This window comes from Mauremys reevesii, linkage group 20 (assembly GCF_016161935.1).
Source record: "Mauremys reevesii isolate NIE-2019 linkage group 20, ASM1616193v1, whole genome shotgun sequence".
Taxonomy (NCBI): Eukaryota; Metazoa; Chordata; order Testudines; family Geoemydidae; genus Mauremys; species Mauremys reevesii.
In genome coordinates this window covers 359,463-387,276 of record NC_052642.1, presented here as the reverse complement: position 1 = coordinate 387,276, position 27,814 = coordinate 359,463, and the positions used below count along the sequence as shown (strand labels likewise).

At 56.4% G+C, this 27,814-nt stretch overlaps 1 protein-coding gene across 2 annotated transcripts; it reads right to left on the bottom strand.

Moving 5' to 3' along the window:
- Nucleotides 1-2,106: 2,106 nt before the first annotated feature.
- On the bottom strand, nt 2,107-15,335 carry VPS37D (VPS37D subunit of ESCRT-I). 2 transcript variants are annotated; one of them, XM_039508536.1, is made up of 4 exons: nt 15,161-15,335; nt 6,948-7,119; nt 6,575-6,660; nt 2,107-3,495 (listed from the first exon to the last, which is right to left on the bottom strand). In XM_039508536.1, the coding sequence occupies exons 1-4, from the start codon at nt 15,287-15,289 to the stop codon at nt 2,989-2,991; spliced, it is 894 nt and encodes a 297-aa protein (XP_039364470.1). In that variant the 5' UTR covers nt 15,290-15,335; the 3' UTR covers nt 2,107-2,988. The 2 variants fall into 2 exon arrangements, with proteins under 2 accessions (XP_039364470.1, XP_039364471.1); XM_039508537.1 differs by having other exon boundaries at nt 6,575-6,657; nt 15,161-15,334.
- Between the last annotated feature and the right edge of the window lie 12,479 nt (nt 15,336-27,814).

Sequence of the window (27,814 nt, the reverse complement as noted above, 5' to 3'; positions counted from 1 at the left end):
ATTTTTTCTATCTGTTCCATCATTTGACTATTAGAATTATTTATATTTATGGTAGCACCCAAAGGATGCCAGCCGCTTCCAAACAAAGGAGCTGCAGTCTGTTCCAGTCATTCCTGTGTCCTCATTCATTTCAGCCCCTTATTAATGGGCCTACTTTTCTTTGCTGGGCTTTCCCCCTGCAATAGCTGTCAAATCTCTTATGTCTTGCAACACATTTTGGAATCACACATTCACTTTGCATTTCTGCTGCCCTGCCCCTGAGCATTTGTCTGGTCACCTCCCCTTTATCCAGTTCTTGTCTGTAGCTTTCTGAGCAGCCTCTCTTGAAGCCATACTGGTCACTGCCTGCCTCTTGCACTCTTCCAATTCAGAGGAGTCATGGTCGGTCACCCTTTAATTAAGATTCCCAGCCTTCTTGCCTTTGTTCCTTATTCATAAGGGCCCCAGTCCTTCATTGCACACTCAAAGAGCTTTCAATGGGGGTTCTGGCTACACAAGGTAATTCCCCAAAATTTGCTTCCTGAAATCTGTAATTCTCCCTCATGAAAATGTACACAAATAGCTCATGATCACTCATTCCAAGCCTTCCTTTTAGTCTCAGTCAGACAAACCCAAGCTAGGGCACCTTCTCCTTGGGTTGGAATCTTTAGGTTAAGTTGGGCTATAGTTGGTTGCTTAGATAAAATCTCACATGTATATATCATCTTTCCTTCCCGGTGCCTTAAGAACTAAGGGCTTTTTCAGTCTCACTGCTCTCCAGCCCTAGTGGCCTGTAGCAGATACCCCCCTCATTTCTCCCCTTATATCCTTGCTCACTGGAGTTCCCCACCATAATCTTGCCAGGGCTTCCTTGCAGGACACGGACCAGAACCCAAAAGACTCCAAGGAGTGCTGAGGACACCAGAAGGAGGGAACTGCACTCAGATGTCTGTTGTTTTTCCATCACTGTGGGTGCTGTCTATGAGTAAAGTGTGTACACACGTCTAAGAAGTTCCTTTGCAAAGCCTGTGTTCCTTGCTTTACCTGTCACATAGTCCCCAAAGAGCTAAATTAGAACCCGAGCACCCATGGAGGATGGACTCTGGGGAGAGCACGCACAGGCTTGGCAGGTTCTCAGAGCTGAGGGCAGTTGAACTGCAGAGTCCCACGGTGCCAGGGATAGTCTCTGCTCCCCGGCAATGTGCCTGAGAGGCAGGACTAGAGCCAGTGCCTGGGCACTGCTCCACCCCAGTTGGCTTACAAGGATGAGGGATCCAGTACAACCAACTGCTGAACATCCCTGGGGGCTCAGCCAGGGCAGTAAGCGATAACAATGCTTCCCCAATGGCAGGGGAAGCATGAGCAGGATGTAACATTGGCAGGAGGACACTGGAGTTAAAAGCCCCTCACTTGGTGAGACCCACCATAGGGCTTCCATGGCCACAAGGGGTTGGGAGCTTGCCCATGGGGCAGCAGGGGTGGGAGGCTTCTGTCTAGGTACTCTTCCCCCCCCCCCCCCAATGCAGAGAGGCTCACAGGGATGAGAGGGCTGTCTCTGGTTACCATAATTACACACTGAGTGAAGGGTGAGAGAGAGGCAGAGCCACTGGGAGAAGGGCCCGCAAGTACCGCAATTAGGGGAAACCTGAGATCCCTCTGACAGACAGGGCCACAAACCGACCTCTCTCTCCATTGTCCCTGGCGGCAGGCTCCTGGGCTGTACTGAGCAGGGAGTCAGTGCAGTCTGGATATCACAGCAAGGCCTGGGACACCCAGGGGACAGGGGTGTAGCTCCCAGCACAGGGAGGAGCAGGGACAATGGAGATTTTCAAGATTTCCCTTTGATAAATTCATTCACCCCATCCATTAGCCCCTCCTACATCCCAGCGCATCTGCCATTTCCCCAGGGCTGTGCCCGGGTGCCCTGTGGAGCAATCTGCCACAGACTCCCCCCTCTCCCGCTCCGTCCCTTCCATTTCCTCAAGCACAGCACAATGCCAGCCAGGATTAAACGGCTCCCTCCCCAGCACAGCGCTCGCCCCACCTGCCCCCTCCTCCCTGCAGCCGGGGCACTGCTGCCCCCTCCTCGAGGCTCAGTGCTGGCTGCTGGGATCCCTCCTGCTGCCAAGGGCACTCAGTGACCTTCCTGGGAGGGCAAATTCCCCTCCTCCCACAGCACAAGCCCCAGGCAAAGAAGAGAGACTGGAAAGCGCCTTTATTTGGAAAATGATCTTGGTGCCCCGTGTGCCCCGACAAGCCGCCTGGGAGGCCCTAGCACTGTACAGCGTGGCACCAGGGCCCTGCCCCTCACGCCTCCCACAGCCCTGCCCTGGCTATCATGCCCCTCTCTCGCTCACACACACCGGCTGGCAGAGCGGGGAGGGGCAGGGCCTTCCATGAGTCGTCTGCACCCCACATGGCCCTGTTCTTATCCTGCTCACTGTAACCTCAGCCCCCTGCCTGGGTCTGCATTCCCCTCTGTGCCCCACGGACCTGCTCTGGCCCTCCTCCCAGTCACCGTAGCCTCCTCTCATCATTCACCTCCAACCCATGCAGGGCGGCTGGGATCCTGCCCTGTGCCTGTAATCTGCCAGCCAGCCCCCCCACGCTGTATATCCCCCGACCCCCGCAGGCCTGCTGCGCGCCCACTGACACTGCCATCTGACAACCCCCCCTCGCCCCAGCCTGAACGCCCCCTAGCAACACCTGCCCATTATAATTAACCACTGCCAGGCTGCCTCTGACGCTCCCCCTCTGGCCACCTGGCAGCCACACAGACCCCACTGCGAGCTGCATCCTGGAGCAGTTCATTACATCACCCCTGCAGACTGCAGCGCCCCCTGGAGGCTTCCTGAGACCCCAGGGTGGGAGTGAACGACGCCTTCGAGCCGCCCAGCTGGCAGGGGCTGTGTTTGGGTCACATTCGTTCTCTAGCACAGGAAGCTCACGTGCACTGGTCGGCTGGTGTGTCAAGGACTCGGGTCTGAGGACATCTCATCGCCCCAACAGCTACCGGTGAGGCGGCTCCTGCTTCTGTGGGTAAGACAGGTGCGCATGCTGCACGCGGAAAGGCCGCGGGCTGAGCAGGGGGATGTGTCCAATCAGACGCAGAGGGGAGCCCAGGCATGGGATGCTGGAGTGAGACGGCGGCGACTGGCCTGAGCAAGAGGCCAGGGGAGGCAGGTTTCGGCTGGGAGGGGCAACGGGCACAGGGAATGGTATGATGGCGTCAGAGGGGACCAGCAGGGCAGGTGTGTAGCCATAGCGGAGCTGGAACATCTTGGGAGAGGCTGCGTTTTGCACCAGGGCAACTTGGGCTCGGGCTGGGCTCAGCAGGGCAGGTCGCTGCCCCTCGCAGCACGTGGGGAGCCCCCTGGGCTGCTTCTCCTTCCGCAGGAGCTGCTCCAGTTTCTCCACCTGTGTCCTGCGGAGATGGGACAGCATGCGGCTCTCCTGAAAGAATTCCAGGAAGGCATCCAGGGGCAGCTCCCGGCCCAGGAACATCTCCACCTGCGCCTGTGGGGCACGGAGAATGGGGTGTCAGCCTGGGCTGGGGGTGGGGGGCAGGAACACGCAAATCTGGGAGGGCCCATGGGACCCCGGAGACCTACAGCAACCATGAGCCAGAGAGCAGGCAGGAACCATGCAGAGCAGCAGGGAATCCCCAGGAACCCGACGGGCAGCTGTAGGAGAGGATGCTTTGGGGGTGAAATCCTGAAGTCGGGGGGGGGGGGTTTGAGATTGACTTCAGCAGAGTCAGGATTTCACCCATGGCACATGCAGTCTCCCGAGAGGACGCAGGTGACACATGGCTCGGTGGCCAGCTCCACGCAGCTCCCATCGCTGACAGACAGTACTGCCAGCGGCACCGGGCTCAGAGTCAGAAGGGCCCCAGCCGGTCCGATCCCCCAGCCGGCTAGGAAAGTCCCCCCCTGCTCTGCCCCCCCTTCCCACCCCTGCTCCGCCCCTCCCCCCATCCCACCCCTGCTCCACCCCTCCCCCATTCCACCCCTGCTCGGCCCCCGCCCCACCTCCATTCCACCCCTGCTCGGCCCCCGCCACATTCCACCCCTGCTCCGCTCCTGCCTCTTCCCACCCCTGCTCCGCCCCTCCCCCCATCCCACCCCTGCTCCACCCCTCCCCCCATCCCACCCCTGCTCGGCCCCCGCCCCACCTCCCTTCCACCCCTGCTCCGCCCCCGCCACATTCCACCCCTGCTCCGCTCCTGCCTCTTCCCACCCCTGCTCGGCCCTCCCCATCCCACCTCCCCATTCCACCCCTGCTCTGCCCCTCCCCATTCCACCCCTGCTCGGCCCCCTCCCCCCATTCCACCCCTGCTCCGCTCCTGCCTCTTCCCACCCCTGCTCGCCCCCCCCATTCCACACCTGCTCCGCCCCTCCCCCCATTCCACACCTGCTCGGCCCCTGCCCCTTCCCACCCCTGCTCTGCCCCAACCCCACCCCCATTCCACCCCTTCCCCTGAGCACTGCAGCAGGGGTCGGGCCCACCCGGCACTCACTGGGCAGCGGTAAGTGGAGCGACCCAGCCCCAGCCCACTCCGTGCCGCTGGCTCCCAGCTGCGCTGCTGGTGAGTGCTGGGGGTGGGGGTTGGGAATTTTATTTGTGGCAGAATTTTAAATTGTTTGGTGCAGAATCCCCTTACGAATATGGGGTGTTGTGTAGCTGTGATGGTGGGTCTGTGAGGAAGGGGGTGGGCAGGTCTATGGGGGACGCTGGGCGAGGGGTGTGGTGTGCAGGGTGCTGCGTAGCTGTGATGGTGGGTCTGTGAGGAAGGGGGTGGGCAGGTCTATGGGGGGCGCTGGGCGAGGGGTGTGGTGTGCAGGGTGCTGTGTAGCTGTGATGGTGGGTCTGTGAGGAAAGGGGTGGGGAGGTCTATGGGGGCGCTAGGGGTGCAGGGTGCTGTGTAGCTGTGATGGTGGGTCTGTGAGGAAGGGGGTGGGCAGGTCTATGGGGGGCGCTGGGCGAGGGGTGTGGTGTGCAGGGTGCTGTGTAGCTGTGATGGTGGGTCTGTGAGGAAGGGGGTGGGCAGTGGGCAGGTCTATGGGGGGTGCTGGGCGAGGGGTGCAGGGTGCTGCGTAGCTGTGATGGTGGGTCTGTGAGGAAGGGGGTGGGCAGTGGGCAGGTCTATGGGGGGCGCTGGGCGAGCTGTGGTGTGCAGGGTGCTGTGTAGCTGTGATGGTGGGTCTGTGAGGAAGGGGGTGGGCAGGTCTATGGGGGGCGCTGGGCGAGGGGTGCAGGGTGCTGTGTAGCTGTGATGGTGGGTCTGTGAGGAAGGGGGTAGGCACTGGGCAGGTCCATGGGGGGCGCTGGGCAAGGGGTGCAGGGTGCTGTGTAGCTGTGATGGTGGGTCTGTGAGGAAGGGGGTGGGCACTGGACAGGTCTATGGGGGGCACTGGGCGAGGGGTGCAGGGTGCTGTGTAGCTGTGATGGTGGGTCTGTGAGGAAGGGGGTGGGCAGTGGGCAGGTCTATGGGGGGCACTGGGCGAGGGGTGTGGTGTGCAGGGTGCTGTGTAGCTGTGATGGTGGGTCTGTGAGGAAGGGGGTGGGCAGTGGGCAGGTCTATGGGGGCACTGGGCGAGGTGCAGGGTGCTGTGTAGCTGTGATGGTGGGTCTGTGAGGAAGGGGTGGGCAGGTCTATGGGGCGCTGGGAGGGGTGCAGGGTGCTGTGTAGCTGTGTTGGTGGGTCTGTGAGGCAGGGGGTCGGCACTGGGCAGGTCCCTGGGGGGCGTTGGGCGAGGGGTGCAGGGTGCTGTGTAGCTGTGATGGTGGGTCTGTGAGGAAGGGGGTAGGCACTGGGCAGGTCCATGGGGGGCGCTGGGCGAGGGGTGTGGTGTGCAGGGTGTTGTGTAGCTGTGATGGTGGGTCTGTGAGGAAGGGGTGGGCAGTGGGCAGGTCTATGGGGGTGCTGGGCGAGGTGCAGGGTGCTGTGTAGCTGTGATGGTGGGTCTGTGAGGAAGGGGTGGGCAGTGGGCAGGTCTATGGGGGTGCTGGGCGAGGTGCAGGGTGCTGTAGCTGTGATGGTGGGTCTGTGAGGAAGGGGGTGGGCAGTGGGCAGGTCTATGGGGGGCGCTGGGCGAGAGCTGTGGTGTGCAGGGTGCTGTGTAGCTGTGATGGTGGGTCTGTGAGGAAGGGGGTGGGCAGGTCTATGGGGGGCGCTGGGCGAGGGGTGCAGGGTGCTGTGTAGCTGTGATGGTGGGTCTGTGAGGAAGGGGGTAGGCACTGGGCAGGTCCATGGGGGGTGCTGGGCGAGGGGTGTGGTGTGCAGGGTGTTGTGTAGCTGGGGAAGGGGCTGGCAGCACAGGGCTGGGCAGGCCAGTGTGCGTCTGGCAGCTGCAGGTTCATAAACAGCGCCCTCCTGCTGGGCTGCGTGGAGCGGGGCGCCCCCCCCCACGCTGTGTCTCATAGCCCCCAGCCCACCCGTCACTCTGGTGACTGACCATCCCGCCCCCCTGCACCTTGCCCCAGGGGGGCCCACAAAAGGTTAACCCAGCCCTGCTGGGACGTCCCAGGGACTGCATGGGGGAAGCTGAGCAGCTACAAGGTGACCGGAGTCAGGCAGGTCCTGCAAACTCACCTCCGACTCCGCCTCGGCTGCATCCAGAGCGGCTTGGAGCTGGCTCAGGGCGCTCTGCGGGCTCCACTTCCTCAGGCAGGTCTCTGCTTGGGGGCAGAGCAGCTTCAGCCAGGGGCATAGAAACAAACCAGCCCTGCAATGGAGCCTCCAGCCACCCCCTCCGGCCAGTCCCAGGAGACGCCTCCGAGCCCATCGCCCAGCCTGTTCCTGCCCTTGGGGGCCCGTCACTTGGTGAGCCAAAAGCTCCTCCCCCAATGGCCATCAAGGCAGGGCCCAGCCAGTGAGTGACAGGCCAGAACCGACTCCCCCTCTGCATCCCAGAGCCAGAGCCTGGGGACAGCAGCCCCCGGGGACACAGGGTGGCTCCACTCACCCACTCGCTGCTGCTTTTCCTGACACGCCTCCCTCGTCTCCCGCAGCTCCTGGTACTTTATGGCCAGTGAGGCTTTGCCGTTCTCCAGCCGCGGCTGCAGGGACAGGTTCTCCTTGGCCAGGGCATAGTTCGAAGCCAGGCACGTTTCCCGCTCCAGCTGCAAGCTCTGAAACTGTAGGGACATCATAGCTCAGAGCTAGCCACCCCCCACCTCGATGCCAACCCCACCTGCAGGGCCTAACCCCACCCTCAGCACACTGCCAGCCCCACAAGGCTCTTCTAACGCTAGCCCCACTGACCAGCCCATCACAGCTCAGCCAGCCCAGTACAGAGCGTGTTAACCAGAGCACTGGCCAGAGCAGCCAGCTCCTCATCAAAACACCTTTTACCAGCGCCGCCTCTCAGTACCATTCTGCTCCCTCCGCCCTGGCTGCCCCAGAAGCAGTAGGGGGTGGGGGGGGGGAAGAGTTCCTGGCAAGAGGCTGCAGCTGCATTAAAATCCAGCCACATGGGTAGGAGCCCCACACACCAACTGGCCTGGGGGAAATTACACAAAAACTCCACATCTTGAATGAGCCAGACAGCTTCTCCCAGGGCTAAACAGGCTAACACCCCCTATTCCCCCCACCCACAGGCACGAGCCAACCAGAGAGATGGGTTTGCTTTCTGACGGGCCCGGGGAAGAGATGCTGGAAAACAGGCTGAGAAAGACTAAAAATAATCTGACCTGATTCTCCAGGAACATATCCCAGCACATCAGAGCCTAACAAACCTTCACAATTAATTCTAGTGGCACTAGCATTCCTGCGCAGAGCCCGGAAAGTGAACTGGCCATCTACTAGCCAGGGGTCTGGCGGTCAGAAGAGGGGAGGGTAACTACCTGCAGGGTCAAGGCAGCAGCCCAGCTTCCCTGTTCGCCCAGCGGCTGGTGCAGGGATTTCTAGCAGGATGTCAGCCCCAGATCATGCTGAGGCTCCACTTTTCATGTCATCCTCTGGCTCAGATAAATTGTGTCCGATTACAGTAACTCCTCACTTAAAGTCATTCCAGATAACCTTGTTTTGTTGCTGATCAATTAGGGAACGTGCTCGTTTAAAGTTGTGCAATGCTCCCTTCTAAAGTGGTTTGGCAGCTGCCTGCTTTGTCCACTGCTTGCAGGAAGAGCAGCCTGTTGCAGCTAGCTGGTGGGGGCTTGGAACCGGGGTGGACCGGCAGCCTTTTGTCATCATCGGATCGATGGACTAACCAAGGAGGGACCGGCAGCCCCCCTATCAGCTCCCCTAAGTTCCCTGTGCAGCAGCTGCCCAGCAGGCTAGCAACTGCAGCTGTCCCTCCCCCCACTGCCATGTGCTGCTCCTGCCCTCTGCCTTGGAGCTGCTCCCAGAGACTCCTGCTTGCTGTGGGGGGGGGGGGGGGAGGAAGAGGGGGGCTAATGTCAGTATTAAATTGTTTGTTTAAAAGAGTGTGAGTGTGTGTGAGAGAGAGAGGGTTCCTTCCCCACTCTGAACTCTAAGGTACAGATGTAGGGACCTGCATGAGAACCTCGAAGCTTAATTACCAGCTTAGATCTGGTTTTACTGCCACCACCCAAATCCTTCAAGAGTTATTTGGGAAACTCTGTCTACCTTTCCCCCAGACTATCTCCCTTCCAGTAGCCTTGAGAGACTTCTCCACCAAGTTCCTGGTGAACACAGATCCAAACCCCTGGACCTTAAAACAAGGAGAAAGTAACCATTCCCCCTCCTTCCCCCCCACCAATTCCTGGTGAGTGCACATCCAACCCCCTTGGATCTTAAAACAAGGAAAAATCAATCAGGTTCTTAAAAAGAAGGCTTTTAATTAAAGAAAGAAAGGTAAAAAATCATCTCTGTAAAATCAGGATGGAAAATAACTTTACAGGGTAATCAGATTCACAGAGCCCAGAGGAACCCCCTCTAGCCTTAGGTTCAAAGTTACAGCAAACAGAGGTAAACCCTTTAGCAAAAGGAACATTTACAAGTTGAGAAAACAAAGATAAACCTAACACGCCTTGCCTGGCTGTTACTTACAAGTTTGAAATATGAGCGACTGGTTCAGAAAGATTTGGAGAGCCTGGATTGATGTCTGGTCCCTCTTAGTCCCAAGAGCGAACAACCCCCAAAACAAAGAGCACACAAACAAAAGCCTCCCCCCACCAAGATTTGTCCCCTCATTGGTCCTTTGGGTCAGGTGTCAGCCAGGTTACCTGAGCTTCTTAACCCTTTACAGGTAAAAGGATTTTGGTGTCTCTGGCCAGGAGGGATTTTATAGTATTGTACACAGGAGGGCTGTTCCCTTCCCTTTATAGTTATGACAATATAATATAGTCTTTTGTCTGGTGAAAAAAATTCCCTGGAACCTAACCCCCTCATTTACATTAATTCTTATGGGGAAATTGGAATCACTTAACATCGTTTCGCTTAAAGTCGCATTTTTCAGGAACATAAACTACAACGTTAAGTGAGGAGTTACTGTAATTTGAAGCACTCTCACTTCCCCCTCAGCTGCTTGAAGGTAAAAGGAGATTCTTGTCTTGTCCCCCCTGACTTGTCAGAACCTCCTGGCTGATGTTATGGGGGGGTCAGTCTCCATTGCACTGTCTGTATCAAGGGGTGGAGAGGCAGCTGCTACTCCCAGCCCCCATTTCTCTACCCTGAGTAACTCCAGCATCTGCCTCTGTAGCTTTCCCAAGCAGCAGCAGCAGAGTGAAACTGAGTTGGTTCTGGTTATGATCACTGGTGCCCAAATGGTTCTGAACAACCACTGCATAACTGACTAATCTGCAACTGCTTGGCAAAGCTCAGAGCAGCAGCAGAGGCACTAGAGCTGACTGCAGGCTCAGTCACACAGCCCTGCACTGGTTATCTTCGAAAGGTTTTCTTCACAACCATAAAGATTTTCATTTGTCAGTTACTGACAGCTTAAACTCTGCAGAAATAGATGGTGCAGGCCTCCAAACTCACCAGGGAGACATTCCACTCTCTGCAAGCACGGACCCTAGGAATTCTTCAAGCCCTGGTGTAATGGGGACAAGTTAACATTTCCCAAACAACCTGAACTTTGGGAATATTCTGGTGTTGGAATATCTGATCTTGCAGACTTAACATTGCATTAGTACCACCTGCAAGGACATTAAATGCAGGCGCTTGGCTGCTGGACACTAACCCTCCCTGGAACTCCCTGCAGTTGTTGGTGGCAGCCTGGGAATTATTACTCAGCTGGGCTGGTGGGGTGGGATACTGGGTGAGGAATTGCTTTTCATGTCTGTCCTAGAAGCCATGTGATGGGCATGAGGATTTGCTGGTGCATTCTGTCAGCACCTTCTGGGGGCAATTTCTTTGGCAGTAATTCCTCAAGGCTCTACACTCTGGCCAGAAAGCCAACAAAGCGCAGACAGAAAGATCCACACAGCACTTCCTCCGGGGTTGTTTTCAGTGATGCCCCCACCGTACCAAAGGGTGGGGAGGAACCGGCTTTGGGAAAGAGGCTAATTAACCACTGGAACAATGTACCAAGGGTGATGGTGGGTTCTCCAACACTGGCAATAAAAAAAACCTCCAATCTTGATTTAATAACAGATCTGCAACAGGAATTACTTGGGGCAGGTCTCTGGCCTGTGTAATACAGGAGGTCAAACTAGCTGGTCACAATGGTCCCATCTGGCCTTGGAACCTATGATCTAGATCAGTGGTCTCCAAACTTTTTTGATCGCACACCCCTATCAGTAAAAAAATTTTGAGCACGTACCACCTGCAAAAAACAAACAAACAAAAACCTCGGACTCCCACCTGAACTGCTGAAGCAAAAAAAAAAAGTGCTCCTCCTGCCGCACCCCCCCAAGGATCCTCTTGCGCACCCCCTTTGGAGACCACTGATCTAGATCAGCAGTTCTCAAACTTTAGCAGCCCAAGGACCCCCATTTTGATTTAAAATTTTTGCAGACTCCCAAGACCCCCGCTCAGCCCCAGACCCCGCCCCCACTCCACTCCTCCCCCAAGGCCCCATCTCTGCCCCTCCTCTTTCCGCCCCCTTCCCCGAGCGTGCCCCATCCCTCCCAGCACCCCCTGCCCGCCACTGAACAGCTCTTTCGTGGCATGCAGGAGGCACTGGGATGGATAGGGAGGAGTTGATCAGTGGGGCCGGCAGACCCCCTGGAGTACCCTCACGTTAATCTATATATTTCAAAAAAGGGCAAGCAGGCCTCTGGAGGGGAACACTGGTTTTGGGAGAGGGATCCCTTTTCTCCCTTCACACCTAGGCCTACAATTTGGAATATTTTGCTGGTCTAGCTGGAGATGATGGGGAGCTCTTTGGACCATGGCGACTCTTCCTGCCTAATTACCCAGCCCAAGGCAAGCTCCCTTGGTAGCTCCAATCCTCGCCATCGCCTCCATTAGCTTTTTAGCACTATGAGTAGTCAGGGTGGCTAATAGAAAGTCCATCTCTTTGGAACAAGTTACTGTATCTAGTAATGACTTCAGACCAATTCCCACAGCTCCCCATGCTCCTACCTGGTAATTAGCAAATCTTTAGGTGACAAAGTCAACACTGTAAATCTCCCAGACAAACTCGAGTCCAAATGACAGAGAAGGATCTTGTTGATATGGAAGCACAGGAAGTATCAAGATACTAAACTAGAGTCTGAATTAAAGGTAATTCCTCTCTACCTTGGAATATACCAAATCGAGAAGATTGTAGCAAGAATATTGGATTTGGCTTTGATATCTGGGTGGGGAGCGTCTAACTCTCCCTGTTATTAAATTCTTTGCTAGACTGTAATCCTCTCCTCTGGCTAGCTAAGATTTTCAAGATATCCAATAACGGTTCTGCACTGAAATCTTTAGACAAATCTATTCTCCCTCCGTCCTATTATTGTAACATTTACACATTTTTTGAGATGAGGAGTATGGTCATAGTCAAGAAAAAGATGGAAATATTATGTATGATAACAAGCAAATATCTTTCCAAATATATCTAAAGCCACCCACGCTAGATGGAAACAACTATTTTTGCTTAAGGATGCTTTTGATTTCTTGCCCTCCTTTCTCTTCCCTGCCAAGCTTGGATTAATCAAAGCTCAAAAGCATGACATGTCTTCTGAGTACGACAATGGGAAAAACTTTCTGGGTTCCATTAGCTCCCATTCATTTTTTATTATTTGATCCTTCTTAGACGACTAATCTCATCTCTATTTAACAATTAGTCTTGTATCAATTTGAGCAAATTCAGCTGCTTTTTTGAGACTTGCGTAAGATTTTTTTAAAAATTAATTTTGAATGGTTTTTCCTTGTTATCCTTCGATAAGTCCTTGCCTGAGGACTTCTCTCTGAAGATAAAACGTATTCAAGAATTCCTGCGATATTGATCTTCGTACAACTTTACTTGGTCATTGATTACGAATTAAACAACAAAAGGCAAAGGCCCTCATTGATGTAACTTCAATGTTGAAAATTAAACCACAGCACACTCAGGAAATGAAAGCGTCACGGGCCTCAGAGCCCACACAGCACATCCTGTGCAGCTTGAAGTAAATGTTTAACAGCCTACCTAGAAACCAAAAATACTCCCTATGTGTAATATGGGTGAAGCGACAACGTTTGGGAGTGCAGACTTCTGCATTTCTTGGCCTGACATGTTTCCATTTGCAACATTAATACGGGTTTCTGCATTTCACTGGTATATTATTGACCCACTATCTGGGCCAGCCATGCCGTGAAGAGACTCAAGGCCCAATACAGCATCACCTCCCCCAACATCTCCAGCATGACCAGGAAGGGGTATGAGGCAGCAGGTGCTGGTCACTGTGGGGAGACAAGGAATAAAAAGGCTCTAGGCTCCCACAGCTGGTGTTCCCCTCTGCTGGTCTCCTACCTCCTCTTCTTAACCCAGGTCCCGGGGATGCCAGATCCTGAGCCTTGCAGGACAATTCTCCCCATGGAAGTGCCGGCTGCATGTGGCCTGCCTGCCTGCCTCCCTCCCCTCCTGGCAGCTGCCCTAGCCTGGCACTCTCTGTGGCGCAAGACCAACAGCGGCAGTGCTAGGTGGTGGCAGAGGGATCAGCTCTCAGAGGGGCTGAGGAGGAAAGCATGGTGCCTAGCAAGGCCCAGGATCTGGCCTGGGGCAGAAGGGGTGAGAGATTTGGGAAGCCACCTCTAAGGTGCCAAATGGGAGCAGACAAAAGCCCCCCCCCCCCGGACTCTCGCACACCCAGACCAGGGGAGGACGGGAGCAGCTGGGGGTGAGTTTACAGGATGGAGTCTGCCCCAGCCTTCCCCTGCAGGCTAGGTGCTAGGGGCTGAGTGGGAGGAGTGTTTGGTCCCACTAAGCTCGGAGTGGGGGGAAGTCCCCGCAGCTGTGTGCTCACCCCAGCGGTGCCTTGAGAGGCTCAGCCAGGCCTTGCCACAGGGCCCGCCCGGGAGACTGCCGGGGAAATATGAAGGATGCTGGTGTTGTTTACATTAAATGAGTCTTGTCACCATTTCCCCCCTGGCTGATCCTTGCGGACAGAGTGTTGGGGAGCCCAGCCTGGCCCCCAACCCCCATCACCTGGGTAACGGGCTGCAGTGCAGACTCTCACAGCACTTGCCTGTCTGCCAGCCAGGTGTGATCTCACCTTCATCCCCACAGCATCTGAGCCCCGCATGGCGCACCCCCATCCCTTCCCACGGGCAGCTACAGGTCGGGGCAGCCCCAGAGCGTGGCCAGGCCAAACCGGGAGGAGAGGGACGGCCCATGGAGGGTGATGGGGCACGGGAGGAAAGAAGCCAGGGGATGGTGGGGTGAAGGGGAACAGGGTACGGGGAAGGTGCTGAGAGAATGGGAGAGGACAGGGTATGGGAGGAAAGGAGCCCGGGGCATGCAGGGAGGAAGGAGGGGATGGGGCACGGGGATGGTGGGGTGGAGGAACGGGGAGGTGCTGAGGGGATGGGGGCAGGGCATAGGAGGAAAGGAGCCGGGGATGCAGGGAGACAGGGAGGAAGGAAGGAGGGGATGGGGCACAGGGGATGGTGGGGTGGAGGGGAACGGGGTGGGGAAGGTGCTCAGGAATGGGGGGACAGGGCACAGGAGGAAAGGAGCCCGGGGATGCAGGGAGGAAGGAGGGGATGGGGCACAGGGGATGGTGGGGTGGAGGGGAACGGGGGAAGGTGCTGAGGGGATGGGGGGACAGGGCACAGGAGGAAAGGAGCCCTGGGGATGCAGGGAGGAAGGAGGGGATGGGGCACAGGGGATGGTGGGGTGGAGGGGAACGGGAGGTGGGGAAGGTGCTCAGGGGATGGGGGGACAGGGCATAGGAGGAAAGGAGCCCAGGGGATGCAGGGAGGAAGCAGGGAATGGGGCACAGGGGATGGTGGGGTGGAGGGGAACGGGGGAAGGTGCTGCGGGGCTGGGAGAGGACAGGCCCAGGGCATCGGAGGCAAGGAGCCGGGGATGCAGGGAGACAGGGAGGAAGGAGGGGGATGGGGCACAGGGAGGATGGTGGGGTGGAGGGAACGGGGGAAGGTGCTCAGGGGATGGGGGGACAGGGCATGGGAGGAAAGGAGCCCAGGGGATGCAGGGAGGAAGCAGGGGATGGGGCACAGGGGAATGGTGGGGTGGAGAGGAATGGGGGAAGGTGCTCAGGGGATGGGGGACAGGGCATAGGAGGAAAGGAGCCTGGGGGATGCAGGGAGACAGGGAGGAAGGAGGGGATGGGGCACGGGGATGGTGGGGTGGAGGGAACGGGGAGGTGCTCAGGGGATGGGGGACAGGGCATAGGAGGAAAGGAGCCCAGGGGGATGCAGGGAGAAAGGAGGGGGATGGGGCACGGGGGGATGGTGGGGTGGAGGGGAACGGGGGGGAGGTGCTCAGGCGATGGGGGGGGGGACAGGGCACAAGAGGAAATGAGCCCGGGCGAAGAAAGGGGACGGGGCGGGAAGGAGCCCGAGGGGAGGGACGGGGGCGAAGTCCCGGGGGGCTGGAGCTGGGGGAAGCACCGGGGGGATGGAAGGGGGCGGGACGCTGGGACGGGGAGAACGAGGGAAGGAGCCGGGGGGATAGAGAGAGAAGGAACGGGGGGGGGGTGGAGGGGAGGGCGCAGGCGGAGGGAGGCACCGGGGAAAGGATCCGAGGAGACGGGCGGCCCCAGCCGGTGCCCAGCCCCAGCCCCAGCCCCAGCCCCAGCCCCAGCCCCAGCCGCGCCGCGCCGGTCCCGGTACCTTCCTGCCGATGCTCAGCCGCACGATGCGCTCCAGCGGCGGCTCGTCCGGCAGCAGGCCGCGGAGCTGCGCGGTGCTGAGCCCCGGGGAGCCGGGCTCGGCCGCCCGCGCGCCCCTGCCCCGGTACATGCCACCCGCCGCCCCGAGCCGTCCGCTGGGAGCGGGCTGCGGCCGCACCGACCCGGCCCGCCAGGGGGCGCCGCGGGGGCTCTTAAAGGGGCCGCGCCCCTGTGGGCGGGCACTGCTGGGGCGAGCGCAGCAAGGAGCCCCTGTGCGCCGGGACCGGGGGCTCGCTCCTCAGTGCTGCCTGGGCAGCTGGTGCCATCGCCCCCTTCCTTCATGGAGCAGCCCCGGGGCTGCCAGGGCTTCAGGGGAAGCTCAGCCCAGCTGCTGGGAGGCCACAGGACCCTTCGCCGGGGATCGGGTGCAGGGCCCAGGACTCCTGGGCTCAGGGCGGGCTCCAGACCCCAGCGCACCATGCCGCCAGGGCGGCAGGCGGCTCCGGGACCAGCGCACCTTCCGCAGGCACGTCTGCGAGAGATCCCCCAGAGCCGTGGGACCGGCGCCCCCTGTGGCGTGCCGCCCTGCTTGGGGCGGCCGGATTCCTAGAGCCACCCCTGCCTGGGCTCTATGGCTGGCCGGGCAGGTCGGCATGCACCTGCCTTCCCCTCTGCCTTGCAGTGAGGGTCGTGCCTGGAGCTGTCCCCCTGGAAGGGCTCTGCCTGTCTCCAGTTTCTCGCTCTGTGACATTAAAGGGACACATTTAAGGTTGCAGAGTGGAGAACTCAAAAGTCAGGAAATGCCAGAATTACAGCTTAGATCCCCTGCACTGAGTGAGAGAGGGGCCTGTGGGGTGCTGCCATCAAGGAGTGGGTCATAATGCACAACGGGGCAGAGTCAAGGGTGCCCAAGCAGTCATAAACCTGGCCTTTCCTAAGGTTTGACTGCTTGACTCTGCAACTGGAACATTCTTTTCATGTAGGGGGTTTGTGTGCAATTTCCTCGGGATTCTGAAAAAGATAGAAATAAATTCTGTTATGTGCAATTAGGTGTCATCAGCATCAGGGGTGGCTCCAGGCCCCAGCACGCCAAGCGTCCGCTGGTCTCGCAGCCTGCCTGCCGTGCTTGGGGTGGCAAAATTCCTAAAGCCGCCCCTGATCAGCATATCATGGGTCACCAGTAGGGCTCCAGCCCAGAGCCTTCAGCAATGACTTACACCACTTGAGCTACAGGACTAATTACACAGGATAGCAGCAGAAGGCTGTTATCCCTGGGGGAGGAGAGTGGGGACCAGCTGTGCCCCTGTGGGCGGGCACTGCTGTGTAAAGGAGGTAGCTCCAGCTTTCTGTCCCATCCCCCCAGGAGATGATGCTCCATGTGGTGTCCCAGGAGAGGAGGATGGGATACTAGGGCCATGTGCAGGGCCCAGTGGGTGCAGATCCAGGGCCAGCTATTACTCCAGCACCTCCCAGTGCAGCCTCTGCTGCTGTGGTGGCAGGACCCAGTTGTTGAGAACGTTCTTGTTCAGTCATTTGTTTGGCAGGATACCACCATTTTCTGGAGAAACACAATCCAGAGCAGGGAAATGGTGTATCCCAGCCAAAGTGGAATGGACAGGGACAAAGAAAAGGCATGCTCCTGCCCCCAGGGCTTTCTGCCTGAGGCATTTCAGAGGCCAGCTGGAAACAATGGAAGTGCTGGAGCTTCTCAAAAAAGGCTCACCAGAGTGTTTTATAATGGAAAATGATCGGCAGGCTACATATAGAGGCCTCTATCAGCGCCCCTGCAATTATTCCTGGTACTCTGGAGATGACACTTAGCATGCTGGGAGCTGTCCTCACTGCAGGCTTCCCTGTCACACTAACACGGGGGCAAGGTGGTGGGGGGACCTGCATTTGCTTTCCCCAGCTCCTGGCAAACTGCCAACCTAGCTCAGTTTGGCTGTTCCTTGTGATACCTTCCTGGCCCAGTGATCCCTGTTCCTGTGGGCATGCTGGGTGCTCTGACCAGCCCTGCAGATACCATGGAGTCACTGCCAGGCTCTGAGAGGCTTCTGTTAAAACCAGTCTGACATTCCTGATGCCCATCTCCCTAGCAGAAGGGCTTGATCTGGACTTTCAGTGAGAGGATGCAGTGCTGTGGAATCAGTATCATAGAAATATCAGGGTTGGAAGGGACCTCAGGAGGTATCTAGTCCAACCCCCTGCTCAAAGCAGGACCAACCACAACTAAATCATCCCAGCCAGGGCTTTGACAAGCCTGATATTAAAATCCTCTAAGGATGGAGATTCCACCACCTTCCTAGGTAACCCATTCCAGTGCTTCACGACCCTCCTAGTGAAACAGTGTTTCCTAATATCCAACCTAGACCTCCCCCGCTGCAACTTGAGACCATTGCTCCTTGTTATGTCACTGCCACCACTGAGAACAGTCTAGATCCATCCTCTTTGGAACCCCCTTTCAGGTAGTTGAAAGCAGCTATCAAATCCCCCCTCATTCTTCTCTTCTGCAGACTAAACAATCCCAGTTCCCTCAGCCTCTCCTCATAAGTCATGTGCTCCAGCCCCCTAATCATTTTTGTTGCCCTCCGCTGGACTCTCTCCAATTTTTCCACATCCTTCTTGTAGTGTGGGGCTCAAAACTGGACACAGTACTCCAGATGAGGCCTCACCAATGTTGAATAGAGGGGAACACATAAGAACATAAGAAAGGCCGTACCAGGTCAGACCAAAGGTCCATCTAGCCCAGTATCTGTCTACCGACAGTGGCCAATGCCAGGTGCCCCTGAGGGAGTGAATCTAACAGGCAATGATCAAGTGATCTCTCTCCTGCCATCCATCTCCATCCTCTGACGAACAGAGGCTAGGGACACCATTCTTACCCATCCTGGCTAATAGCCATGATCACATCCCTCGATCTGCTGGCAATGCTCCTACTTATAAAGCCCAAAATGCCATTAGCCTTCTTGGCAACAAGGGCACACTGCTGACTCATATCCAGCTTCTTCTCCACTGTAACCCCTAGGTCCTTTTCTGCAGAACTGCTGTCTAGCCACTCGGTTCCTAGCAGTGCGTGGGATTCTTCTGTCCTTAGTGCAGGACTCTGCACTTGACCTTGTTGAACCTCATCAGGTTTCTTTTGGCCCAATCCTCTAATTTGTCTAGGTCCCTCTGTATCCTATCCCTACCCTCCAGCGTATCTACCACTCCTCCCAGTTTAGTGTCAGCTGCAAACTTGCTGAGGGTGCAATCACGCCATCCTCCAGATCATTAATGAAGATATTGAACAAAACCGGCCCCAGGACCAACCCTTGGGGCACTCTGCTTGATACCATCTGCCAACTAGACATGGAGCCATTGATCACTACCCATTGAGCCCGACCATCTAGCCAGCTTTCTAGCCACCTTATAGTCCATTCATCCAGCCCATACTTCTTTAACTTGCTGGCAAGAATACTGTGGGAGACCGTATCAAACGCTTTGCTAAAGTCAAGGAATAACACGTCCACTGCTTTCCATATCCACAGAGCCAGTTATCTCCTCATAGAAGGCAATTAGGTTAATCAGGCATGACTTGCCCTTGGTGAATCCATGCTGACAGTTCCTGATCACTTTTCTCTCCTTGAAGTGCTTCACAATTGATTCCTTGAGGATCTGCTCCATGATTTTTCCAGGGACTGAGGTGAGGCTGACTGGCCTGTAGTTCCCTGGATCCTCCTTCCCTTTTTTAAAGATGGGCACTACAGTAGCCTTTTTCCAGTCATCCGGGACCTCCCCCGATCACCAAGAGTTTTCAAAGATAATGGCCAATGGCTCTGCAATCTCATCCATAGTCGTGCAGGGCCACCCCGGGGGGGGGGGGGAGTGGGGCAATTTGCCCCGGACCCTGCTGAGGCCCCCATGAGAATATAGTATTCTATAGTACTTCAACTTTTTCTTATGGAAGAAGCCCCCAAAATTGCTTTGCCCCAGGCCCCCTGAATCCTCTGGGTGGCCCTGTAGTCATGGCGGTGCTGGGATGCTAGAGAGACAAGGTGGGGGAGGGAATATGTTACTGGACCAACTTCTGTTGGTGAGAGGGGCCTGAAGAAGGGCTCAGGGTGGTTCCAAAGCGTGTCTCTCTCACCAACAGGAGATGATCTACTACAGCAGGCCTGCACAATATACGGCCCGCGGGCCGCATGCGGCCGGCGGAGCCTCACTGTGCGGCCCGCCGGGGGATTCTAAATCCCCCCCCCACGGCGCTCTGTGGGCAGCCCAGAGCCCTTTGAATCCCAGCTGCGGCAGGGAATCAAAGGGCTCTGGGCTGCCTGCAGGAGCAGGGAGCCCAGAGCCCTTTAAATCTCAGCTGGGGCTGGGATTCAAAGGGCTCTGCGCTGCCCACTGCGGCGGGGAGCCCAGAGCTCTTTAAATCCCAGCCGCGGACGGGAATCAGATGGCTCTGGGCTGCCTGCAGCCGCGGGGAGCCCAGAGCCCTTTGAATCCCAGCCCCTGGCCTCTGATTGCCCCCTCCCCAGACCCCTGCCCCAACTGCCCCCCAGGACCCCCACCCCCTATCTAAGCACCACTGGTCCTTGTCCCCTGATTACCCCCTCCCGAAACCCCTGCCCCTAACTGCCCCTTGGGACCCCAGCCCCTATCTAAGCCTCCCTTCTCCTTGCCCCCAACTGCCCCCTCCTGAGACCCCACCCAACTTCCCCAGGACCCCACCCCACCTGTCCCCTGATAAACCTCCTGGACTCCTATGCCTATCCAACTGCTGCCTGTCCCTGACTGCCCCTCCGAACCTCTGCCCCATTCAACCCCCCCCTGCTCCCTGTCCCTTGACTGCCCCCCGGAACCCCCTACCCCTTCTCCAACCCCCAAACTGCTTACTGTGCCACTCAGACCAGCGTGTCTGGCTCCGTGCAGCTCCAGACAGTTGCTGCCATGCTCCCCCATGGAGCCCACAGCCCTCTCCCACCCCCAGCACCTGCCTTCCAGATTTGAACACCTCAAAATTCAGAATGCTCAAGCTCGGTTTGGGCAGCTTTTACTTCATTTCTCCCAAATCAAATATACTGATCCACTGTAACTTGCTGTAGAAAAAGTAGGATAAAATTGAGCAAGAAATGCTTATTAGGACTGGAATTGCTATTTTCAACAGCCATTGCCTTTTTGTTTGTTTGAAAGGAAGACAGTGATATTGCATTGGCAAATTCCCCATAGAAAGAAAGAATGGAACAAAAGAATAATAAAGGCACCTCAACTTTTCCTCATTTATGGAGGACAGTCTTATAATATGCATCCAGATATCCTCCAATCACACCAGCTGAAAATTGATCCACTTTACTGCAGCTCTGTAACCATATGGGAACCAATCCTGTCTGTGTTTTGTGCACATCCAAAATTCCTGCTGAATGACCCGCCCTGGGAGCGAGTTACCAGTGACCCAGGGCTGGGGCGGCAGGAGGTGTGTGTGGGGGGCACTGGTGGGGGGGAGCCAGGGCTGGGGCAGCAGCAGGGTGGAGGGAGGGCACTGGTGGGGAGGAAAGGGGGAAGCCCAGCACTGGGGTGGCAGGGTGTGTGTGTGTGTGGGGGAGAGCCCAGGACTGGGGCAGCAGGAGGGTACAGGGGGGAGCCCAGGGCTGGGAAGGGGGGGCAGCCAAATTTTTTTTTGCTTGGGGCAGCAAAAAACCTAGAGCCGGCCCTGCCGGGTTCCCCCAGCCGCCGGAGCCCTGGGCCCTTTAATTTGACCCTGAGGGCTCCCAGCCACATCTTTAGCTGGGAGCCCCTGGTTGATTTAAAATAAAGTATCACCTCCCCACCCCCAACCTTCCTTTTTGGCCCACAGCTGTTTTGGTGGGGTGGCGCTGGGGAAGGAGGGTTTGTTTCCGCAGGGCTGGGCGGCCCTGGGGCGGGGTGTTTCCTCGGGCTGGGAGTTTTCGGCCCTCAGCTGTTTTCTTTGGAGGAATGTGGCCCTCGCCGCTTTACGAGTTGTGCAGGCCTGTACTACAGACACGGCCAAACTGCGGCTCGCACGCTTCTATGATTAAAGTAGGGGACTCTTGGAGCCCCCCACACCTCCCCTTTCTCCACCTGCTAGACTGAGGAAGGGGCTCAGGACCTCTGCCTCGCAGCAGGGTGGTGGGGTAGGGCCAGGGGCGGCTCTAGGATTTCCGCCGCCCCAAGCAGAGCGGCGCGCCGTGGGGGGCGCTTTAGCGGTCGCCGGTCCCGCGGCTCCGGCGGATCTCCTGCAGATGTGCCTGTGGAGGGTCCGCTGGCCCCGCGGCTCTGGTGAACCTCCCGCAGGCATGCCTGCGGATGCTCCACCGGCGCCGCGGGACCAGCAGCCCCTCCGCAGGCACGTCTGCGGGAGGTCCGCCGGAGCCGCCTGCCACCCTCCCGCTGGGACGCCGCCCCAAGCGCGCGCTTGGCGCGCTGGGGTCTGGAGCCGGCCCTGGGTAGGGCCTTCTGCCCTGCAAGAGGGGGCTCTTGGGGACTCAGCCTCGTGGGGTACACCTGCTGGGGCTTGGGGCTTCAGCAGGAGCAGGGCAGAAGCCCCATCAGGTCAGTGGCAGATTAACAAATTTGGCACCCCTAGGCCCTCAAAAAATTGCCCTTCCCCCCCCCCACCTCTGCTCCCCTGCGGTAAGCCTGGGAGGGAGGGGGGAGAAGGGGAGTTGTGGCATGCTCGGGGAATGGCAGCGGTGGCGAGCTGGGGCGGGGAGCGGTTCCCGGCCCCCCCCGGGTTACTCCCCACGCCCGCAGGCCCCTGCTCACCTCTGCTCTGCCTCCTCCAAGCGCATCACTACTCGCTTCTCCCTCCCTCCCTCCCTCCCAGCGCTTTCGCGCCGCAAGCCTGGGAGGGAGGTGGAAGGAGGGAAGCCTGGGGGAGGAAGTGGGCCGGGGATTTGGGGAAGGGACGGAGTGTGGGGGGAGGGGTCACGAGCAAATTTGCCGGCCTAGGCCTAGGCCTTGTTGGCCTAGGCGATAATACGCCGCTGCATCAGGTGTGCCCCGGTTCTCAAACTTCTATTACCTCCCCCACTTTTCTCTCTGTCCCAGTGACAGGGCAGGAAGGGTCAGTCCAGGTCCCCGGGGGGGGGGGCATTCAGAGGGGAGGCCGGAGGAGCAGGTTCTCTGTTCGCTAAAGAAACCTGAGGTGCCAGCTGGAGAGTGGCCCTGTAGCGGGGTGACCACCCGCTCCAGCCTGGAAGGGCTTGGAAAAGCCCTGCAGAGGGCAAGGTAAAACCCTGGCTGATTGGGGGAAGTGGCTGCAGCTGGGGCCACGCCCCAAACGGAGCAACAGGGCCTTAGAAGAAGGTCAGAGAAGCCAGGAGTAACCAGTGTTCCTCTGCTTGTAGAGGTGGGCCTGGCTGCAGGGAGCTAGAGACCAAGGACCTGAGTGGAGCAGGGCTGGGGAGCTCCAGCCTGGACAGCCCCAGGCTGTGGCCTAGCATTGGGCTAAAAGATACTGGGGGTTGCAGAGGGTAGCCCAGGGGTAGGCAGGGCAGCAGGTCCAAACCCCTTTGCCTGTGATGAGTGGCTGATACTGCTACTGCAGTCAGCCTCAAGGAATGGGGGCTAGATGAAGACTTGGCAGTAGCCAAAACTGAGGCAAAGTGGGGATAGTGGGTTGGAAGTTCCCCAGGGAGGGGAGACCCTGAGAGAAAGGGGTTACTGCAAGGGGGCAGCACCCCAGCTAAAAGGGCACTGGGTCCTGGGAGGGACAAGGGGGCCAGAGGACAGGCAGATCACTGGCCTGCAGAGGGCGCTCCAGAGCTGGAACAAGCTAATTCCCAGGAGTAACCAGCAGGAGGTGCCACCGGGGTGAGTCCGCACATCTACAGGCCCATCCAAGCTATTAAGCTGCTCGCTGGGGTGAATGCAAGTAGCTGGGGATAGAAGTGAAACACCTTGTGCTGCCCTGGTGCAGAATGTGTGCCCCCCCGCCCCAGTAGCACATTCCCCAGCCCTCCCGAGGACCCTCCCTGTGCCAGTCACATGGGAGCCAGGAGCAAGAGCTGGAATTATGCTTTGCTCCTGGCAAACTGTATCCTTTCCTGTGTGCTCAAATGCAACCCACACCAGCTCAGCTGTTCACATGGGGGCCACTTGCTGGTTGGATGCAATTGTTTTCGATTGTCTTACATCAGCAGGGTTAGGGCTGTGGGTCAGCTGTAGGGGAGAATAGCACTTCAGACTGAAGAGAAGGCAGTGGAAAGGCTGATGAGAAGACAGAGTTGTGTCCGTGTGCAGGTGACTGCCCGTGTGTGGGGAGGCTGTGTGAGAGAGGGCAGTGGGTAGCTGTGTGAGAGAGGGCAGTGGGTAGCCACATAGCAGGGAGATGAGGCATCTGTTTCCACCCAGACTGCTGTCTGAGTTTTAATGAAAACAGATTTCAGAGGCATTAGGCTCTGCTGTCCCTGCAGCTCTCAGCCCGTGTGCAGTTACATTCATTCCCTATGTCCAGCAATGCAACCAAGGAACAGGGAGCAAAGGCATCTGGCCTAGTCAACGAGGTCAGCTACCTGTGTAGTGAACACCGTGCCCCATGCCAGGGCAGGCAGGTTCCATGTCCTGCCTGTTGTCAGAGTGAGAGCAATCATAGAATCATAGGGCGGGAAGGGACCTCGAGAGGTTGTCTAGTCTTCTGCACTCAAGGCAGGACTAAGTATTATCTAGACCATCCCTGACAGGTGTTTTTCCAACCTGCTCTTAAAAATCCCCAACGATAGAGCTTCCACAACCTCCCAAAGAAATTTATTCCAGTGCTTAACCACCCTGACAGGAAGTTTGTCTTAATGTCCAACCTAAACCGCACTTGCTGCAATTTAAGCCCATTGCTTCGTGTCCTGTCCTCAGAGGTTAAGAACAACAATTTCCCCCTCCTCCTTGTAACAACCTTTTACGTACTTGAAAACTGTTATCATGTCCCCCACCCCCCCCAGTCTTCTCTTCTCCAGACTAAACAAACCCAGTTTTTTCAATCTTCTCTCATAGGTCATATTTTCTAGACTTTTATTCATTTTTGTTGCTCTTCTCTGGACTTTCTCCAATCTGTCCACAACTTTCCTGAAATGTGGCACCCAGAACAGGACCCAATACTCCAGTTGAGGCCTAATCAGCGCAGAGTAGAGCGGAAGAATGACTTCTCGTGTCTTGCTTACAACATTCCTACTAATACATCCCAGAATGATGTTTGCTTTTTTTGCAACAGTGTTATACTGTTAACTCATATTTAGCTTGTGATCCACTGCGACCTCCAGATCCCTTTCCGCAGTGCTCCTTCCCAGGCAGTCATTTCCCATTTTGTATGTGTGCAGCTGATTGTTCCTTCCTATGTGGAGCACTTTGCATTTGTCCTTATTGAATTTCATCCTATTTACTTCAGACCATTTCTCCAGTTTGTCCAAATCATTTTGAATTTTAATCCTATCCTCCAAAGCACTTGCAACCCTTCCCAGCTTGGTATCGTCCACACACTTTATAAGTGTACCTTCTATGCCATTATCTAAATCACTGATGAAGATATTGAACAGAACTGAACCCAGAACTGATCCCTGAGGGACCCCACTCATTATGCCCTTCCAGCATGACTGTGAAGTACTGATAACTACTCTCTGGGAACGATTTTCCAACCAGTTCTGCACCCACCTTATAGTAGCTCCATCTAGGTTGTTTTTCCCTCATTTGTTTCTGAGAAGGTCATGAGAGACAGCATCAGAAGCCTTACTAAAGTCAAGATATACCACATCTATCACTTCCCTGCCCCCGATCCAAAAGGCTTGTTACCATGTCAAAGAAAGCTCTCAGGTTGGTTTGACATGATTTGTTCTTGACAAATCCATGCTGACTGTTACCTATCACCTCATTATCTTCTAGGTCAGGGGTCGGCAACCTTTCAGAAGGGCTGTGCTGAGTCTTCATTTATTCACCCTAATTTAAGGTTTCCCGTGCCAGTCATACATTTTAATGTTTTTAGAAGGTCTCTTTCTATAAGTGTATAATATATAACTAAACGATTGTTGTATGTAAAGTAAATAAGGTTTTTAAAATGTTTAAGAAGCTTCATTTAAAATTAAATTAAAATGCAGAGCCCTCCGGATCAGTGGCCAGGATCCGGGCAGTGTGAGTGCCACTGAAAATCAGCTCACGTGCCGCAGGTTGCCTACCCCTGTTCTAGGTGTTTGCAAATTGATTGCTTAATTATTTGCTCCGTTATCTTTCCGGGTATGAAGTTAAGCTGCCCGGTCTGTAATTCAATGTGCCCACCTTACCCCCTGGCTCACTGGCGCATCTTGCAGGCACTTGGAATCCCACAGTGAACATGTCCTGTCCCCTGGCACCAGTACCTGCTAGGGTCCCGCAGGTGCACAGTGGCAAAGGTGCCAGCAGAGGCTGCACTGGGCAGTGAACACCCGTTAAACACTGTTCTTGGAGGAGAAATACAGAGCCAGGACCCTGAGCACCTCTTCTGGGATGGCCACACTCACATTTCTGACAGGACATTGGAAAAGGGAACGAGCCCTGTGCCCTGCATTCAGGCCACTCAATTGTGCCCTGCCTGCCCAGCCATGAGTGAGGGCAGCTTCCTTGCTTGATGTGAGGGGAACAGGTGAAATAACGTATTATATGCGTGAGACTCCGGCCCCATCTCTTCTAGCCCCTTATCTGTCAGCAGCACAAACAGCTGCGGTTCCTTCTGCTGCCAACCCAGAGCTTGTGGCTCAGGCTCAGGAAACTTTTGTTAAAAGCTTCAGAGAATGTCTGAGATGCTGCAAATACCCAGCTTGGCCAGTGGCCTCAGCACCCAGCTCCTTCAGTGCACAACCTCTTTGAGATACACACAGTCCTCTGTGTGCATTGCACCACACACACACACCCCTCTGTGCACACTGCACCACACACACAGCTCTCTGGGTGCACTGCACCACACATGCACACGCACGTGCACACACAGAGCCTTCCGTGCATACTGTACCACACACACAGCCCTCTGGGCACACTGCAACACACACACACAGCCCTCTGGGCGCACTGCACCACACACACAGCCTTCTGTGCACATTGCTACACACACACAGCTCTCTGGGCACACTGCACCACACACACACACAGCCTTCTGTGCACACTGCACTACAGACATAGCCCTCTGTGTGCACTGCACCAAACACACAGTTCTCTGGGAACACTGGACCACACACACACACAGCTCTCTGTGCACTGCACCATACACACAGCCCTCTGTGCGCACTGCACCACACAAACACACACACAGAGAGCCCTTCTGTGTGCATTGCACCACACCCCCACACAGAGCCCTCTGTGCAAACTGCACCACACCCCCACACAGAGCCTTCTGTGCACACTGCATCGCATACACACACACACCCCCCTCTGTGTGCACTGCACCAAACACCCAGCTCTCTGTGCACACTGCACCAAACACACACAAATATCTGTACTTGTGGCACCTTAGAGACTAACACATTTATTTCAGCATGAGCTTTCGTGAGCTACAGCTCACGAAAGCTCATGCTGAAATAAATGTTAGTCTCGAAGGTGCCACAAGTACTCCTGTTCTTTTTGCGGATACAGACTAACACGGCTGCTACTCTGAAACAAATATCTGTGTGTGAGAAAGAAAAGGCAGGAAGGCACTGTGGAAGAAGCACTGTGTGATACAAGCTCTATCTATTCTATCTATCCCCATACACACCCATCTATCTACTCTAATCTATCTACCTATCTAATTTCCTTCCCCCTCTAGAGCTATAGCTTTGTAGCTCTATAAAGTATTTTTTTTTTGGTAGTTTTAACCTGGGGTTGTAATTATCAGTCCGTATGTGCAGAGCTCAGAGGGAGAGAAAATAATCATCTTAATAAATCTTACTCCCACCACCTCCAGCATGACCCGAGTTCTCTAAACCGGAATCCCAGGGCTCTGAGGTCTGATAGCGCAGGCCCAGCAAGTGGGAACTGGGAATCTCTTGGTGGGTGTGTGACAAATGTGGGAACTTTCGGTAATGTTTTTATGAGCTATCTGTATGACACTGTACCCCCAGTCAGCCCCACACCCCATCTCCAGCCAGCCCCTGCTGCACCCCCTGCCCGCAGCCAGCCCCACACCCCATCTCCAGCCAGCCCCTGCTGCATGGTGACACTGTGACTCCTCGGGAGAAGAATCCATTGTCTCCTTAGCACATGGACATCAGCACAGGTGTTTGAGACGAAGAGGGGCTAGGATTGCTTGGGCTGGAATCAACACATTGGAGTGGCAGGCCCAGGGCCGGCCCACAACATTTTGGCACCTGAGGTGGGGAGCTAAAATGACACCCCCATGCCCCTTCGCTTGGGCCAAAACTTTGAAAGGTCTCAATTCTGCCTTCTTCCTGTTCTACTCCTCTCATGGTACTGCTCTGCTACTTACCCAGGGCCGGTGCAACCACTAGGCAAACTAGGCAGCCGCCTATGGCGCCAAAAAGTGGTGCCCAAAATGTCTGGGATGCTCACCCAGTGCCAGCTAAACGTGTAACCCCTTTCCCGCAGCTGTGCGAGGGGGCGCTGCGGCTTTGATCAGCTCTGGCTGGCCGGGAAGTGATGTCATTCCTCCTCTGGCCGCCGGGGGCGCTGCGCTGCTCCCTGCTGCTCTGGCTCTGCCCCAGGGCCC

What these genes read in the sequence shown, in the direction of transcription:
- VPS37D (XM_039508536.1), bottom strand. Translation starts at nt 15,289, where the DNA reads ATGTACCGGGGCAGGGGCGCGCGGGCGGCCGAGCCCGGCTCCCCGGGG. An exon ending in GGAAAAGCAGCAGCGAGTGG is followed by an intron (nt 6,661 to 6,947) that starts GTGAGTGGAGCC and finishes TCTGCCCCCAAG; the next exon opens with CAGAGACCTGCCTGAGGAAG. An exon ending in CAGCCGAGGCGGAGTCGGAG is followed by an intron (nt 3,496 to 6,574) that starts GTGAGTTTGCAG and finishes CGTGCCCCACAG; the next exon opens with GCGCAGGTGGAGATGTTCCT.